Source organism: Mus pahari, chromosome 16 (assembly GCF_900095145.1).
Source record: "Mus pahari chromosome 16, PAHARI_EIJ_v1.1, whole genome shotgun sequence".
Lineage (NCBI taxonomy): Eukaryota > Metazoa > Chordata > Mammalia > Rodentia > Muridae > Mus > Mus pahari.
In genome coordinates, this window is record NC_034605.1 from 69172797 (window position 1) to 69191528 (window position 18732).

The window sequence follows — 18732 nt, forward strand, 5'->3', positions numbered from 1 at the left end:
TACACACACACACACGCACACACACACACACACACACACAAAATCAACAAGGTAGGAGTTGCCTGCAGTTGTTCAGTGACAAATGAGAACTAAAGATAACAGAGGATAAGAGCAAACTTGGAGACTTGGAGGAAACAATAAACCAAGGACAACCTCTGAGGGTCTCTGGTATGTCACAGGTATTCTTTTCTCTTTCTGATTAAACAAATAAACAAACAAAACAAAACTAGTTGTCCAAGATATAGGACAGTTTTATCGGGGAGAAGAAGAAACTGAAAGGCCCACAGAAAAGAACTCAAATGAACAAACACCAGGATGTGAAACACTCAAAGTTTTAGAATTTGATTTTGTTTAGGTTTTCAGGTCTATGCAAATAGCTCAAAAAAAAAAAAAACCCAATAAAAAAACAAGAAAGTGTCAAATATCAAACACTTCTACTGCCAGGTATTTTCAGTACAAAATATTTCTGGTAGTTTGAATGAAAATGGCCCCCATAGACCCACAGAAAGTGGTACTATTAGGAGGTGTGGCCTTGTTTGGACAGGTGTGACCTTGTTGGAGGAAGTGTGTCACTGGAGGTTAGCTTTGAGGTTTAAAATGCTCAAACCAAGCTTAATATGACTCTTTTTGCTACCTGAAGTTCCAGATGTAGAACTCTGAGCTTCTCTCTAGTACCATGTCTGCCTGCATGCTGCCATGCAGGAACTAAACCTCTGAACTGTAAGTCAGCCCTAACTAAATGTTTTTGTTTATAAGAGTTTTCATGGTCATGATGTCTCATCACAGCAATAGTAACCCTAACTTAGTACAAGACTCAAAACCCATTAAACAACAACAATAACCTGAATGGCTCAGAAATTGGAGTCCCTAAAGATTAAGATGTCCAAGCTGAGGTACAAGTTAAAAATGGGGAACTATGTATGCCTGTATATGGGAAACTTGGATTCTTCAATCTCTTACCCATATAATTCCTGTCAACTCCCTAGGATCATTACTGAGAAAATCAAGTAGAAGTGCCAAACCAGACTCAAAAAAAAAAAAAGACAATGGTTCAACAAAGACAATGGTTCAACAAAGACAATGGTGCAACAAAGAGCTACATTACAGACAGGACCAAATGGAAGTGTGCAATAAAAGGATCTGGCTGTCTTTAATTACCTAGATTCAAGGATAACCTACTAGCTAGTATATTAAGAAAGTTATGGTCCAAGCTGAGAGAATAATCCATATGAGGACAGTGGGCTCCAGCAAGAGAGTCAGGTGATATAACATGGCAAACAGAGAGCAGTATACCATGGGTCAACAGACTAACACATCATGTGATAGGGCTGACTGCTAGGTTAGAAACTTACCAAGCTGCACTAACTTCTGCAGAGTCTTGGAATGGTCTATGTAATCTGCAAGTGTGAAGGAGGAGAGGGGTAGCAGAGGGTATGCAGCAATCTGAATAGCCTCCTCCTCTGAAACTGACTGCAACGGAGACAATGGAGGCAAGTCATCCAGTTCTTTGCAGTGAGTCATGAAGAAAGAAGAGAATTGAGTCAGCAGTATCATGTACATGCAGAAAATTATTTCTATAAAGGGGCTGCAGAAATGACTCGGCAGTCAAGTACTGCTCTTGCAGTTTGGATCACAGCACCTACAACAGGCAGTTTCCAATCTTATAACTCCAATTCCAGGGCCTCCAATACTAGCCTATGGGCTTCAAAGGCACCTGCATTCACATGCACATACCCATATACACATGTATAATTAAAAATAAAGTAAATCTTAAAAAAGGAACAATGCAAAATCTATTTCCATAAATATTCTATCTTCTCTACTTTGTGTCTTTCATTGCTTAAATAAATATTGGGATTATTCCAGAAGTAGATATTTATGAAGTCTAAACTTAGCATGATGATCTACATCTGTAATCCCAGCATTCCACTGTGCAGGCTGAGTCAGCAGGAGTACAGAAAGAGCCAGCATGGCCTAATAGTGGTGACCCCCACACCACAAAGGTCCACAAATGGCCTAAGATCTAAGAGTTCCAGAGAGACCAACTGCTGTCCCTCTAAGGTAAGAAGCTTGTTGGGAAGGTTCAAGGTATTCAATCTATTTTTGAGACAATGAACACAACCCAGGCAATCCTCCTGCCTCAGCCTACTAAATGCTGGGATTACAAATTTGAATCATCTTGTCTGGGTAAGGCACAGAACTATTTCTCTTCATGTTTCATCAACAGGTAATATTAAAGATCTACTGCTCTTCAACCACATTGTGAGACACAGGGTTTACCATGGATCCTGAACTTGGCCGAAAGAATGACTTTAAAAAATTCCAAATCTACATTCTAAAGTTTTGATATTCTGAATTTATTCATTCTGATCCAATGCCAACATCTCCAGATTACTCTTTTAAGAGAATTTCTACCACCTGTAACACTTTGCCAGTTTGCCCAGATATGGAGTTCTCTGCTGTTGTTTTAATATAATTTGGTATGGAAGACATTTGAAATTGTCACTTTAAGGAACCCAGACTATGATCTTTTATTGTTTTACTCTATTAATTATCTTTGCTCATTCATAGTCAGTTTCTCTTCCCTGCCTCCTCCTTTAGCGTCCCTTCACATTCTACTAATGGAGTAGTATTCTACCTGTGGCTTAACCACAGATTATATATAGCAGGAGGCATGGAAAGAGGAAGGTTGACTATAAAGCAATTCAAGGGAAATCTGAGGTGTAAAATAACAGTTCCCACTTAATCATTATTACACAGTTAAGTCACTATGTTGAAACTGTATATTCCAAAGATAAATATAACAATTAAACCCTAATAACTCTAGTTAATGCCAAAAGGACACTTTTCAAGAGAAGCTATAAAGCAGAATATTTAGAAAGCAAACATCTTACACACTTAGCTATAAAATAATCTGACACAAATCAATTAACCTAGGAACTTATTAAAATAACAGTTTAACAGAACTAAAAGAATAGAACCAATGTTGTTCCTTTTTTTGCCTGGTATAAAACAGGATGTGAAATAGATGAGTATACACATGTCTAAATATGTAGTATGATCAAAACTATCTGTGAAAAGGGGACTTTTCTCAATGTCCAGAATTACCTTCAAGAGGCAGCTCTGATTCAAGACTAAGTATCTTCTCTTGCTGTTCACTCACTGAAGGAAGCAGAGTGCTTTTGGCAGTACTCTTTTTTCTATTTGTGCTGGCAGAATGGAAACTACTACAGGAGAACAAAGTCCTGTAAGTCTTAATTCCCCGCTGGAGAAAGCAAGTGTCAAAGGACAGCAGAGCCTGAGCTGAGAAGCCGGTCATCAAGGTTTTTCCTGGTCTTGCAGAGTGTTTTGTGACTTGTGTGGCTTTAATGAAGCTATTCAATTTAACTGAGTTGAACCATCTGGATAACTGTTGGGCTAATAGAGCCATTTTTTTTTTTTTTTTTGGATATTTCGGTCTACAAAGGAAAAACAAACCCATCAAAGGAAGAAAGATTAATTTACTCGCACATTTAAAACAGTATTCAAACAGCAAAAACAAAAAAAGATAATAACTTACTTCCAAAAACAAAGGATTTGAATAAATATGTCTGGGGAAGTCAAAAATTTCTAATACATCAAAAGCCAAAACTACAGGCAGTCTCAGTTACCAACCACGACAGGAACATTTGAACTGGAAAAATAAAGATATGCCTTACAATTTAAAAACAAAGAATGATGTTTAACCAAAATTTTTGTAAATGCTCAAATTACAATGCAACCAAATCAACTGTTAATCAATTTGCTTTTTAAAAGAAACTATGGTTTGAAGTGTATTTAGAAAATATGTTGCAGATGATTGTAATACTGAGTTATTAAAATGTATCTTATGATTATAAATTAGTCAAAAGGTAAATGAAAAGAAACCCACTGTCTTAAATGAGTCACATTCCTAAACAGAACAGTGAAACTGTTGACTGACTCTGAGACCCAGTTTCTTCAAAACAGACTTGAACAAAATTGGTTTGGTAAAATTATGCTTGGAAAAAAAAGTCTTTCAAACAGAAAGGGTCAAAATAGGGAGCAGCTGGGCCTGGGAGTGAAGGCCTCCTATATTTCTACTTCTGAGACATAGATGTGCACTGAAAGCTCAAGTCAAGCAGGAACAATGTAGTGAGACTGTCTAAAAGAAAAGAAAAAGAATAAAACTCAAACAAGTAACCAATTCCAAAACCAAAACAGCAGAAAGAATTGAGTACAATACCTAAATATTAATTAAAATAATCAATATAAAGGAGCGTGGAGTGGGGAGGTCATGCCTGTAATCCCAGAACTCAGAAGCCTGAGGCAAGATTGCTCAAAGTTTAGAGCTAGCATGAGCTACATGTGTGACACAGCTCAAATAAGTAAATGAATAAATGGAAAATGCTCAATAAATGTTAGCCAGGAGTATAATCAACTAAACAGACAAAAAAAAAAAAAAAAAAAAAGAGTAACTGTCAAAACTGTGTTTTGTTTCTCTAGCCAGAGGATTCAGTTAGTTTTATGTCCTGAATAGGAAGAAACATTTGAGAGTTTAATCTCTTGTTATAGATTGGGGATGCTTGCTAAGAATAATACAAGTGCAAATCTTTCCTTCTGAAGTGGCGTAGGAAGGCAGTGTTGGCAATAACCTTGTGGAATAGGCAATTTTTGCTAAATTTTTAGTTGGAAGGGGGCTTCCAAGCCTGCCAATTTTCCCCTCAAACTTCCTCTTGTCTCCAAAATAGTTAAAGTAGGAACTAAGTTGTGCCACCTAGACAAGACCAAGCTTCGAGAGAAACTTCAGCACACCAGGCAGGTCCAATCTACAAGTGGAGGTCCTGACTGTCAAGACTGGATCTATCATTGTAGCCCACGATGATGGAGGTTCAAATGCTATTCTTCACATGCTTTTATGTATGCTAAGCTAGAAAAAAACACTGGTCCACTCTCAGCATCAAAGTACTTTTTATAATGCTGGGGATTACAATAAGGCTCTAGGGTACTTACAAACCACTTCCCAGAACTCCAATTTAATTCTAGAGTCTGTCCAGAATCAAATGCAATACCCTTTCCACATCTAGTAGACTCTGTTAAATTCCATTTGCAATTAAAGATCTGAGTGCTAAAGACTAATGTTCACCCTCCACTTTTACTTGCCAATGCACTCCCTTTCACATAACTTCACTGTCTCAGCAATGTCAATGATTGATAGCCTGTGCAGAAGGACAGCACAGTTCTGCCCACTCTGGAAACCCATCTTCCCAGGGTCTTTTGAGCAGCAAGTCAGAGGTTTGGAGGGTTCCAGTTTGTTGAGTGGAAATGAGTCCAGGACAAATACAGACACAAAGGACTCAGAAACGAGTAAAGATGTGCACTCGTGAATAACGCCTTACGGTATGTACATTAAGAAGACAAAAGAAAAAAAATCCTTAAAATCTCTCAAGTTCATTAGTAGGGTACGCCAGTTATCGGCGGTACCGGGCACTCTTTCTGTTGTTGTTAGGAACAGGAATAAGAGCCGAAACAGGCTTTTCTAGGTTCAAGATCTTTACAACTAATCCTGAGCTCTCCAGGGATGAAAGGCACATTTCGTAATAAAGGTATCTGGGCAGCGCAGCCGCGGTCCTTAGACTCTTAAACCAACCGGCTTTATCCAGGAAGGACTTCCGCAGGAAGGCGGGACCCTAGTCTAAAGCTGATAAACAAGCCTGGCGGCGTTGCCCCCACAAGGTTTAGGGACGGATCGATCGAGCCCGAACTTCCTCTCCCAGTCACCGATACCTACCAAGCCGCGAGGCTCCCGGACGCTGCTGGGTACAGGTAGGCCGGTCCCCAACCCGACCATACGGCGGTCTCGCGCTCCTGCTTCACATCGACCGTGCAACCTACGCTCCTTGTAGCTCCGCAAGCCAGCGATTCGCTACGCTAGGCCGGGACCGCCCCCCACGTGGGCTGCGCTGCGAATGGGCGAGACCATCTGCGGCGGCGCGGGAAGGGATTCCGCGGGGGGACCGGGACAGAGCCGGCCTGGGTTTGCCAGGCCCTGGGGCTGGTCGTCGCGTTCCCAGGATCAGTCACTCCGCCGTAATGTGGGGAGGGTGAGAGCTCTACGTTGTCGCCCTGCTAGGCTGCCTCTTCAGGCTGCCTTCTCCCCCTGCCCGGGGCCGCGGTGGTGGCGCCGCGACCCCGCCCTCGCGCGGGTCCTTCCCTGTGCTAGCACCCTTCTCAGGGTGCCAGACCCCGCCCCAGCGTCAGACAGCTTCGCTGCTGCGGTCCGTCACTGCCGGGGTCCCAGCCTTCTAGGGCCGGGCCCTCCCGGGCCGAGGCAGGACGGGGAGAAGAACTATGGCGTCCTGCGTGGGGAGCAGGACTCTGAGCAAGGATGATGTGAACTACAGGATGCATTTCCGCATGATCAACGAGCAGCAAGTGGAGGACATCACCATAGACTTCTTCTACCGACCGCACACCATCACCCTGCTCAGCTTCACCATCATCAGCCTCATGTACTTCGCCTTCACCAGGTAAGTCTGGCCTGGAGTCGCACGGAGCGCCGGAGAGAGGACAGAGACGACAGACCGGGAAGCAGTAGAGGTGAGGGTGGCCAGGTGTGGCTGGTGGTATGGAAGTGAGTAGCTGTTCCACGCGTGCAAGCTCGCGGACACAAGGGCCACTTAGCTACTCTGCCTACCGCGTGGCTTACAGTCCTCTCTGCCTAGTTTTCCACCTGCCACCCCTCATGTCCAAATCCCATCTTTCTCATTCACTACGTCGGACCACACCAGGAACTCATGCAGGTCACCTATCTGCGTGACCCACACCCCTTGCTCTGTATCATTCTCTGTCACTATCAGAAGGCTCTGATCTCAAACCACTCATCCGTGGTCTGTCTCCAGCAAACCACATGAACCATTTCATGATTGAACCTCCTTCAACCCACACTACACACATAAAACACACACCGTACGCAGAAAAATCCTCAGGCATTCAGTATTACCAGGCGCACACACACAAATGTACATGTGAGGTGCACCAAACTGTTTTTCCTTTTATATACATTTTTCATAGTCATCTAGTGTAACTTCTCCCAGTCTCAAACACCACCTCTATGCACAGCATCAGCAGTCGCTGTTGACACACATCCCAGTGGATGCCTCCCATGAAGCACAAGCCAATACCCATCATTTCCAATGTACTGTACTCTATAGGCTTCCGCTGACCACACATCACAAGGCACATCCTGCCCTCTCATGCATCTCTAAAATACTGGCTGAAAGGAGATAGTGTCAAGCAATTGTGTTCTATCTAGAGACTAGAGAATGCTAACCACACTAAACAAAACACATAAAATGCACACAACATAACATGGCTCTCTTATTCCCCTAAAAATATACACACATATTCAGATCACTTCTAATAGCTGTGTATTTCATATCTTACAAAGCTACTATCTGTGGCCCCTTGACCTCAGCCAAGGAGCTAATGGATCCTACAACACACACACCCCTATTTCTGTTTTGCAATTTATAATATCTGAATTACATTTTTTTAAAGAGAGGGGAGTCATACCCTACCCACCATACCATTATGGCTTCCAAGAGTAACCAAGATTTCAAAACTGGCAGTGATTTTAGGGAAGTTATTTAACTTTGTTTTCAGTGTGAGGGTTCATGCCTATAAAATGAATAAAAAGTTTGTATTCACTTCAGGATTAGGAAGATTAAATGAGTGTGTGCACTACTGAGTAGAATACCTGATATATGATGTCCTGAGTGTTTACCCTTCTTTTTGTTTGTGATAGGATTAGACTGTATAGCCTAAGCTACCCTTTAACCCTTACTCCTGCCTTAGCCCAGTGTTGTGAGTATAAGCTTGAACCAACACATTCAGCTTTTCCTGGTATTTTTATCAGTAATCAGTCAAAGTCTGGGGAAAATAAGTTGACCAGTCGTAAGTTTTGAAGAAATGTCTGGTATGTAGTAGAGGGGAGGTCAGAGGCATGCAATACTACATGAGATAGCACTGTACAACATAGACTAAATTGCAGATGTTTATTTGTATAAATTACTTCAAACATAGAAACAGTAGGCAACAGTTATTCTTACCTAGGGGTGCCACTTCCATTGTTGTAAAGTATGCTATTTTGCAGACAAGACCTTTCTTCCTATAGCATCTAGCCAGTCAAATTTCTAGCTTTGGAGAGAACTCACTCTTGAGCCTAATTATGGTTACTGTCAACTACTCATCGTGACAATGGATTTTATTCTATAAAAGTTGTATGACTGCCTAATTTGTTAGTCCCCAGTCTTCTCCTCTGTACGCAAAATGAAAATACCAGTATTAACACCTTATAGGGTTGTCATAAGATAGTTGTTGCTTAGCTAAGTGCATGGCACTGAATTAAGAAGCACCACTTCATTGCTTGATAAAGCTTTCTAAACTATATTTGTTGCTGAAAAGATATAGTATGTTCTGGAATTGAGAATGAAGGTAGAGGTATTAGAAAGTGAGCCTTGTATAACATACCTGCTTGTTTCACATTAATTTCTATTTAACTTCCTCTAATAGGTGGATTTGAAGTGGCAGAGTGGCGAAAGGGTTCTTTTGAAAGGACAAAAACTATATTATTATTATTTTATTTATATATTTTCATATTATACTATTTAATTTTACATGATGAAAAGCAGAATGAATAATTTGTTTCAGTAGCGTGTCTTTAAAATTATTGTAGGCCGTTCAAAATACAGCTATTTTTTTCTTTTCTAATTCAGAAAGTAATGTTCTCGAATTTCTTTTTTAGGTGATATTCTGTCTAGTTGAAGCATTGCGGCAGAGAAGTGTAAAAAACAAGTACAAATCTTAGTAGCTTGTGAAAAAGTAATTTAAAAAAAAAAATCACCTGAACTTTGAGCTATGGAGCTTTCCAAAAGTTATACTAATTTTATTTCTTATGCTAATTTCCCAAAGAAACCACATACTGATGAATTAATCCCACATTTACTTTACATAAAATCAGATGCATAATTAATAGAAGTAAAGAGTTACTAGTGTCTATTTTTTTGTAATAGTTTATGGTCCATGTAAGTGGGATATTATAATGATAGCTAAGACTGTCTCATGAAGATTGAAAGTAATGGTTTCTCAACTAAAAAGTTTTTACACTATGCTTTTTTTGTAATGACCTCTTTTTGTATATTATATAAACTTATATAAACTTATGTTCAGTATAATTCCTTCAATCAAACTTTTAAAATATGGCTTAATTTTTCTTTTGCAAAGATTACTTACCTAAGAGAATAGAATACTTTGAAGGTGGTGTATTACCAGAATGTAAGAACAGTGCTGGGTGAGATCATACGCTATGAATACCCAGCAAGAGTTTTAGATTGTGAAGGATTTGATACAGCAAACAGAAGTCTGAAGTAAGGTTGGATTTGTTCAGGAGTTCTTCTGTTTGATAGTTCTTTAGTTTGAGTATCACCTCAAGGGTACTTAATTGCTGGGAGGTTCAATACAAGATGTTGCTATTGGAAGATGGTAGAACCATTCAGAAATAGTACTTGTTGGGAAGTTCTTATGATCACTGAGTGCATATTGTTGGAAGGTTTCTTTTATTTATTTCACCCCCGAAATCTTACTAGGAGGGTCTTATAATGGAGGAAACTTGTTCTCTCTTCCCCTATTTTAAATAGAGTCATTTAACATAGTGACTTTCAAGCCAGCCAAGGCGACATACTAATACTGTCTCAAAAACAAAACAAAATGACACCCAAAATTTAAATCATACATGCTTCTGCCATTGTTACCCATGATTGAAAGGGTTGCAGTGAATTGGCAGCACTTGTCAACAGAAATTGTTCCCTGTGTAGATGAGATTGTTTTAGTGCAAATGGCTGTACCTGTGTGATTATTAATTCTTTTGCCCTTGTTTTCTCCAGATATAGAACTAAGAGGATAGGCAAGGGACAAGGGAATGGACAGATGTTTGCTTTGTTTTTGATTAGTGGCTTTTTTGCTTAATTTAATTTTCCTTACCAGCTTTGGAAATTCCAGTTTTTAATTTTTCCTTGGGTCTTATTTCTTGCCCTCTCTGTGGTTCTATAGGGCTTTCTGCCAGCCTTCCTGATTTTTCCTTCAAGAGTATATAAAGGCCCAATAGAACATGCTTCCATACACTACTAATGAGGTTGTCTTGGTCCTGCTTTCTTATAGATATGGTTTTTTTTTTCTTCTCTTTCTGTAATAGACATTAGGAATATTAATTAGTGGTTTGTAGTAATGGCTCAAGAAGTATACAGCCAACACTAAACCAACCCTAGACACAGATTGCAATTAAGCTTCATTGCGTTAATTTGCATTTGAAGGATAGTTAACATTGATACTCACCATTTCTGTTTCCCAGTTATTTGAATCATTTAAAAATTAGGATTAAATAAGTATTTTTTTTTTAATTTTTTAAAATGTGTCTGTTTTTCCTCCTAATAAGATTATAACCTATTAGATTGAAGAGTTATATGTTTCTTTGAAATCATCTGTAGTGAATAGACCCTTGGATGACTTAAATACTTTGATTTCAATGGTACCTTACCCTGAATATATTATATATTCAGGCCTCTTGGTAATTGGTGCTAATTCACACTGGTCCTTTTAAATACTTGTTTATTGTTTCAGACATAGCACAGTTTATCTTGTGATGTAGTCCTCATAGCTCTTGATTTGTGTATAGGAGTTAGCTGCTTTTACATTTCAGCTAATCCAGAAACCAGGACTGGTCCAACCCGCTTGGTTTGCTTCCTTGGACCTGGCTTGGTGTTCAGTACTGCTCCACAGCTGAACTGTCCCTATTCCATTCATCCTAACTCTTTGCTATCCTTGAACTTACCTGGGTTATCGTTAGCAGGTTTTGGAGGGCTCTCGTACCTGTTCTCCATTGACTATTTCAAACTTTATCTTAGCAAATCACTAGCCCCTTAGAACAGCATACTCCCAAGCCTATCTTCAAGGATCATTACCAATTAAAGCAAAACTTTTATTCTGGCTGCCTGCCTCCCTGGCTTACCCTGTGTGATCATTTGTATATGCTCTGCCCAGGGAGTGGCACTATCAGAAGGTGTGGCCCTGTTGGAGTAAGTGTGGCTTTCTTGGAGTAGACTTGGCATTGTGGGTGTGGGTTTTAAGACCCTTATCCTAGCTGCCTGGAAGTTAGTATTCTGCTCAAAGCCTCTATGATAATGGACTGAACCTCTGTATCTGTAAGCCAGCCCCAATTAAATGTTCTCCTTATAAGACTTGCCTTGGTCATGCTGTCATTTTACAACAGTAAAACCCTAACTAAGACAGAAGTTGGTACCAGGGACTGGGGTATTGCTGTGGTAAGCTTAACTGTGCTTTTGTTTGGAAGACTATGGATTTTGAGACTTTCGATTTGGAAAACAGTGGAATGTTTTAAATGGGGCTTAATGGGCTATCCTAGTAAGACTATGGCAGATTTTGTTACTGAGAGTGATTTGAATTGTGCAGACCTGGCCCAAGAAGTTTCAGTGTAGAAGAACTTATGTGGCCTAGAGACTGTTTTTGTAGTATTTTGGTGAAGAACATGGCTGCTTGTTGCTCTTGCCTGAAGAGTCTGACTGAGGCTAAGGTAAAGAGACTCTGATTAATTGCATTGATAAAGGAAGTCTCTGAGATGACCATCACAGACTTTGTTTGCTGGTTAAATCTCATGAAGAGTGTTTTGAATATGCATAGCAAGCTTAGAAAGGAAAAATAGAAAATATGTAGATTGAGTATTAAAGGGGCAGCAGAAGATGAAATGGAGCTAAGTCCTGTGTTCAAGGATAATAAATTGAATTTAGGGAGTAGTGACCTTGGGGTAAGATCCTACCCAGCTAAATTTAGGTCCAGGCATAGTTGTAGAAGCCTTTAATCCCAGGAGGCAAAGACAAGCATATCTCTGAGTTCAAGGCCACCCTAGAACAGAGCCAAGTTCAAAGTGAAGAAAAACCTAAAATCCAGGTTTGGTGGACCACACCTTTAATCACATTGTTTAGGAGACAGGTCTGCAGATGTCTGAGTTCTGTCTACAGAGCAAGTTTCAGCCAAGCTTAGGTAGTGAAGGAGTTGGAAAACAGATAGGTAGTGATGATATAATTAGAACAAGGGGCCCCAGCAAGCCACAGACCTCTGCAGCTTTGGCCATGTGACTCTGGCTTTAGAGTCCAGAATAGAAGGAACTACTGGGACAATTGATGCTGCTTAGCTGGAGCTAAGAAATTAGTGGTGATTAAATGCTATCCTTATAAGATTTGCCATGGTCATGGTGTCTGTTCACAGCAGTAAAACCCTAACAAAGGCACCCTAGTACTGCTATCTTTCTCTCTCGCATTTCTCCTCCTGTTTCTGTCTCTCTGTGTGTGTCTCTGTCCTCTCTCCCCCACCCCCACCTCTCACCCCTCAGCTCTTCTTGCCCATTCACAAGCACATAGCACCCTTCAAGCTCATTTGGCTGGTTCTTTTCCTGAACACCTTTCTTGATGTTCCAAGAAGCAAGAAGATGACCCATGTGTATAGTTCTCAATGCCATTTATTTTAGCTTCTTTCATTACAATATTTTTTCCTGTCAAATTGTTGATGCCCAATATCTTCCATCATTGAGAGGATGAAATATGTCCTATGCAAACTTGAAAGAAGTTCTTTAGTGGATCTTTGAGCAAATAATTCTTGACCCAGATCTCAAGTCTTTAAGATAGAATAAATTCATCGTTAAAACTATGACATCTAGGAAACATAGGTCTATTTTGTAACCTAAGATTACATTTTCCATGGAGAAAGATGATCCTTGATTATGACATGTTTTTTTCTAATTCAGTGACTCAAATTAAAGGAAATTAGAGGAGAAGAGGGACACCTAGCCTAGAGGCCTGTGGAGTCATGGTGAAGACTAGATCGTGTTATCTTCCTGGTTCCATGGAGAAAAACTTTGTCTAACAGTCATGAGTAAGTGGGGTTGCCTAGTCTTCTGAAGACTATACTCCAGTTGCCCATACATGTCAAAAATTAAACTGACATAGAGTCACTAAGTGTCCTGATTTGTCCTTTCCCTGCTCTGGTTTTTCCCCTTTCTGAGTGGTTTCTACAGTACTGGATCCATGTTCACAGCATGGAGGTGTTGAATAGTATTACCAGCTGTAGGCTCTGCAGGCCCCTGCAGGGACCCTTTGCAGGGTGAAGGAAAATCTGTCAGTGCACACTGTAGGTTAAATAGGGATCACCACCCACTCTACCAAATCATCTGCAACATTCTTGCCCCCCACCCAATATATTGCAGATATCCACTGTATACTTGCTGTGAGCACCAGAAGTCCCTTGTCAGAACAAGGTGGGGCCTGTTCCTTTGGGAACTTCATCGCAGTCTTGTTCTCAGCTGGTCTCAAACTCCCAGTCTTCCTACATTCGTTTCCTAAGTGATCAGATTACCTATATGTTTTACTACATCTGGCTTTGATTTTAAATCCTTAGTATTGATCCCAAGTTCTTATTTTTGATGTGTGTTTTCAAGTGTTTTGATTAGTCAATAATTATTTTTAAATTAGAAAAGTATTATGTGTATGTGAGTCAGAGAGAGAGATGGTGGGAGGGAGAGAGTGAGTGAGTTGGGAAAAGGAGAACATGTATGCTGAAGTGGGTATGTGGGGGTCAGAATACGTCTCTGTGAAGTCAGTTCTGTCTTTCTGCCTTTATGTGAGTTGTGGGGATTGAACTCAGAGTTGGTCTTGTACACAAGCTTTTATCCACTGAGCCATCTCATTTTCCAGTAATTTGAAATGGAGATTGATTTGATGATTTCTAAGGACTTTTATTCACATTGTTTGAAGTTAAAGTTACACCAAAGATTTGTGTAGGGAAAAGTCTCTCCCAGTACCTCTCTTTCAGACCCTAACTTGTTTTTTCTTGTTTCTTGGGTGCAAAGACATTTTATATGGCTGTAGATACAAATTATAACTTATATTCCTATATATTAACCCTTATTTATACAAATAATTGCTTATCATGCCTACTGCTCTATTGTTTCTTTACTTCATGATGTCTTTTTAATTTTTGGGAACAGTTAATTTGTAGAAACTTCCATTGCTTTTTATGGCTACCTAGTTTTCTGCTGTGAGACTAGACTATAATCAGATTTCTTTGGTGAATGGCTAACTTGTGTCTAGTCTTTTGTGAATATATACAATTATGCAGCCTTGTATACATGCCATTTAACATTCACAAGAGAATGTTTTAAGGGAGGTTCTCAGAGTAGAAAGCCTGAGCCACAGGATATACAAGGTTGTAAGTGTAGAATGTTACTCACTAACCTCCCTCTGTAAAAGTTGTAAGTTCATGCAACAGTAACTAATGCATAGAGTGCCTACTTACCTGTTTGTTCATAGACTCTCCAACTTAGTCAGCTAAAAATGGTCTCGTAGTGTTACCTTAATTTGTCTATCTCTTTCAGTGAATATCTTTTCATTTCCTGCCTGATGCTAGTTTCTTCATAACCCTCTCCCATTTCCCTGTTGATTTTGCTGTGACTGTTTGTTGTAATTCCTATTAATTGATTTTTAAAGGAATGCTTTCCAAGTTAGAACACTCAGCCCTTTGTCTTCATATGAGCCATAGGTACTTTCCTCAAGTTTGGATTTTCTTGGATAGCATTACTGCTTCAGTTTCTTTCACATTATTTCTGTGCTGATTTATTATTTGCTCGTGGTTTCTGTATGTTGTGCTGTACCTCAGGATAATGTTTCCATTCTGAGGTGGTTGACTTGTTTTTAATTAATCAGATTTTCTAGTCTATACTACCCCACTTTGTTTCTAATCATCCACATTATTTTCAGGTAAAGTGTGGATTATGTGATTCCCCCCTTTCTCCACACAACAGTGATTGATTTTACCCTTAAGTTTAACTTGTAGCATGTATATAATGTAGCTGTCAATTTCCTTCCTTCCAACCCTTTGCCTCTGGCATAGCTTATACTGACTTCCCAGAAGCTGGTCATTATCCTTAGGATCTAGTAGCCCTGGTTCCAATGCTAGCTCTGTAGCTTCTTAACCTGTATGCTATAGGCAGTGTACTCAACGTTTCTTGGCTGTTGTGTCATTTTAAAATCCCAGTTGATAATATCTGTTTTGCATTTGGCTGTGAAAATTAGCAATAACGTTAACTGTCAGTAAAGTCCCCAGTGCACAGTGCATACTTGATAAAGAGGCGGTATTAGTGTCACCATCGCACAGCAAGGATACTGGGATGTTGTTTTGAAGGGAGATGCTGTTTCTCCTATGCAGCTATTTTTCAGTTAGACCTAGTGGCCTGTCAAAGGAATATGGAGCCTCCTTGAGTTCCAGCCAAAGGGACCAGGCTAGGATATTTAGGGCAATGTGGTAGACAGTAAATCATTGGGGTGTCCATTGAAATAAAATTACACAGTGCTAGCCTATGAGATCTGTTGGCTTCTGAGGTTTGGCTTTGGAGTGAGCCCTATAATGACTCAGTTTTTTTTTTTAACTACTTGGGCACATGGATGGTCTAGGAAATGCTGTGTGACCTCATTTCAGAACTGTGCTCAGCCCTGTCCTAACTCTAGAAGCTAATTAATTGGTGGCAGAAACTTAGCTGCCAGCTTCTGTTTTTAACCCAGTACCCTAGGGCAGCCCTTATCAAGGCAGCTCTTCGTATCATTCCAGGTCTCTTCATGTTGTGATGACCCACACTTTATTTGAGTGATAACTTTTTTTTTTCTTTTGTGTTTGTGTGTGTGAGAGGGCACACACATTGTGAATGTGTGGGCTTGTATGAAGACTAGAGGACAACTTTTGTTCTCTTCCACCTTTCTATGAGTTCTGGGGATCAAAGACTTACACAGCAAGAACCTTAACCTGCACAGCTTCTGGGAAGGGAGGTTGTTGTTCTTGTTGTTTGGGTTTTTTGTTTGTTTGTTTGTTTTTTTGTTTGGTTTGGTTTGGTTTGAGTTTTTCAAAACAGGGTTTCTCTGCATAGCCCTGGCTGTCCTAGAGCTTGTTCTGTAGATCAGGATCGCCTCAAACTTAGAGACCCACCTGCCTCTGCCTCCCAAGTGCTGGGATTAGCTGCCACTGCCTGTCATAAATTCAGCTTCTTTTTACCTGCTTCTTGTCTCTTTGCCTTTGAAATGTCTCCTTCCATTCTGCTTTATGCCATACTTTCTGCCTACTCATTTTACATTTTAAAAACTACAGTACTGAACTTTCTTCTGTCAAGCTTCTCAGAAATTATCAAGAATTGAGGAAATCCTCTTCTTTTCTTACATTTCTGCTTCATTGCATTTGCTTTTTGTGAGTTCCACATATATTACCGGTTAGTGTTTATTAGTCTATCAGTCTGTCTGTCTCACTCCTTCAACATAAAGGGTGTAACATAGTGTTTGCACAGTAGCTCATTGTTATCAAGAGTTAGTCCACAGTCTGTTAAATGTAGCATGTGTCAGGTTCCAAGAACAGAAGGGAATGCATCCCTATTTCAGAAGTGTGATTCTGGCAAGGTAACGGGGAACACTTATCAACCAGCAAATGGGGCCAGTCCAATCACTGGGTTGATGAATCAATAAATAAGTGATGCTAGAAAGCCAGACATGAGAGGGAGTTTTGTTTTGTTTTGTTTTGTTTTGTTTTGTTTTTTATCATTCTGCTTCTACTCTGATTTTAAATCTTGTAATTTTTCTTTTCTCATCTTGATTTTGTTTGTTTACTGCTCCTTCATTGTTTACTACCGTTTTCATGCCTTTTGCATCTTGTTGGTCCATTTTCAAGAATAGTTGATATAATCTTGTCACATTGCTTCTTTCCTGGTAATTTCATGTTCAATTCTGACTTTATGAAAATTTCCCTTGCCACTTCCTTTATCAAGCAAGGGTATCTGTCGTGTTAAAAGCGCAGCTTGCATCCTGACAGACCACACCAGGCTAAAGCAGTTCCATGTGGCAGAGGTTTACTGTGGGGGAAAAGGGTAAAGGTGGGGGCCAAGAAGGGGAGAGGGGAAGAGAGAGAGAAAGAGGTCAGAAGGGTCTGCCTTTTATGTGACTAGTTAAATAGCCTGCTCATAGGTAAAGGTGTGAATGTGTATCTGGGAATATTGGGTGTATTGGTTGTCATGGCTGCAGATGTGCTGGGGGGGGGGTCTCTGTCACCTAGGTGTGATGTCACTGAGTTCAGAGCTGATCCTGATACCAACATTATCCTTTGTATTTTTTAAGATCAAGATATTTCTCTAAAACAAAACTTTGTGTTTTTGACATCTTGGGGTTTTGTGTTTGAAGAACAGTGGATCTCAAATGAATGAGTAGAATATATGTTGGTGTTTAAGATCAGTTTTCCTTATATATTATTTCATTGAAATTTTGGTGGCAGAGATGAGCTTTGTGCATGCTAAGCACATAACACTACTGATCTCTAACTTCAGCCTCTGTTTCCTTTTACATTAGACCTGGGCTTTATTGTGAGAGTGTTGGTTTTAGGATGTGACACTAAACAGTGAACTGTGTGTAGTGACTTCGCTTAGCAGAAGTAAGTCTGCAATCTCTGGTGTTTGACTGTGGAAAGCATACTTGATTTTGGTTTCCTGTTTAAATCTGAAGGTGGATTCTCAATGTCATTTTCCATTTTCAGGGATGACTCTGTTCCTGAAGACAACATCTGGAGAGGCATCCTTTCTGTTATTTTCTTCTTTCTCATCATCAGCGTGTTAGCATTCCCCAATGGTGAGTCATGTCTTAAGTTAATGGAGTTCTCCTGTGTATCAAGCCCTTCTGAGTTTTTGAGATGCAAATCATCTAGAAGATGGGTTTTGCATAACTATCATGGATATAGACTCAGTAGCTAGATTGCCTGTTCTGGCTCTTCCCAGCTCTGTGGCCCCCATATCCTTAAATGTGTTTCAGTTTTTCTCCTGTTTGATGGGGATAACAGGAAGATATTCTGAGAGCTAACTGAATTAATAATATTAAACATATATGTTGTTTTCTTTTCTTTTTTCCTTTTGGTTTTTATCAAGACGGGGTTTCTCTGTGTATCTCTGGCTGTCCTGGAACTCACTCTGTAGACCAGGCTGGCCTCGAACTCAGAGATCTGCTTGCCTCTGCCTCCTAAGTGCTGTGATTAAAGTCATGCCCCACCATGCCTGTCGTGGCTTGTTTATTAATTGCAATAACAAAATACCTGGGACTGCATACCTCATAAAGCATGGAGGTTTTGAAGCTCACAGTTTTCAAGCTGAAAGTCCATTCTATATGCTCTGATGAGGCTCCTTGCCTTTGCATCATGCCTTTGCATCATGATAGAATTATGTACGAGAGAGGGAGCTTACATGGTAAGACTATGATTTGATATATTTTTTTAAAGATTTATTTATTATCATATCTAAGTACACTATAGCTGTCTTCAGATGCCCCAGAAAAGGGTGTCAGATCTCATGGATGGTTGTGAGCCACCATGTGGTTGCTGGGATTTGAACTCAGAACCTTCGGAAGAGCAGTCAGTGCTCTTAACCACTGAGCAATCCTTCCAGCCCCTAGATTTGATATTTTATTTTATTTTATTTTATTTTATTTTGGTTTTTTTTTTTCAAGGGTTTCTCTGTGTAGCCCTGGTTGTCCTGGAACTCACTCTGTAGACCAGGCTGGCCTCTTGGTTTTTTTCGAAACAGGGTTTCTCTGTATA

The 18732-nt window shown here is 40.0% G+C and overlaps 2 protein-coding genes across 3 annotated transcripts in view; one reads left to right on the top strand and one right to left on the bottom strand.

Moving 5' to 3' along the window:
- Positions 1 to 5914, bottom strand: part of Mterf3 (mitochondrial transcription termination factor 3) — a 24583-nt gene extending 18669 nt beyond the window's left edge. The window contains exons 1-3 of one of the 2 annotated variants that reach the window (XM_029547319.1): positions 5789 to 5904; positions 3109 to 3458; positions 1353 to 1505 (exon numbers count right to left, since the gene is read on the bottom strand). In XM_029547319.1, coding sequence (XP_029403179.1) covers positions 1353 to 1505; positions 3109 to 3430 — 475 coding nt within the window. In that variant the 5' untranslated portion in view covers positions 3431 to 3458; positions 5789 to 5904. Of the gene's footprint in view, positions 1 to 1352; positions 1506 to 3108; positions 3459 to 5788 lie in introns of both variants that reach the window. The other variant, XM_021215392.1, reaches the window with a different exon arrangement.
- Ptdss1 (phosphatidylserine synthase 1) overlaps positions 5686 to 18732 on the top strand; it is a 61854-nt gene continuing 48807 nt past the window's right edge. The window contains exons 1-2 of the mRNA XM_021215391.1: positions 5686 to 6527; positions 17683 to 17774. Of these exons, the coding sequence (XP_021071050.1) occupies positions 6349 to 6527; positions 17683 to 17774 (271 nt within the window). The 5' untranslated portion in view covers positions 5686 to 6348. The remainder of the gene's footprint in view (positions 6528 to 17682; positions 17775 to 18732) is intronic.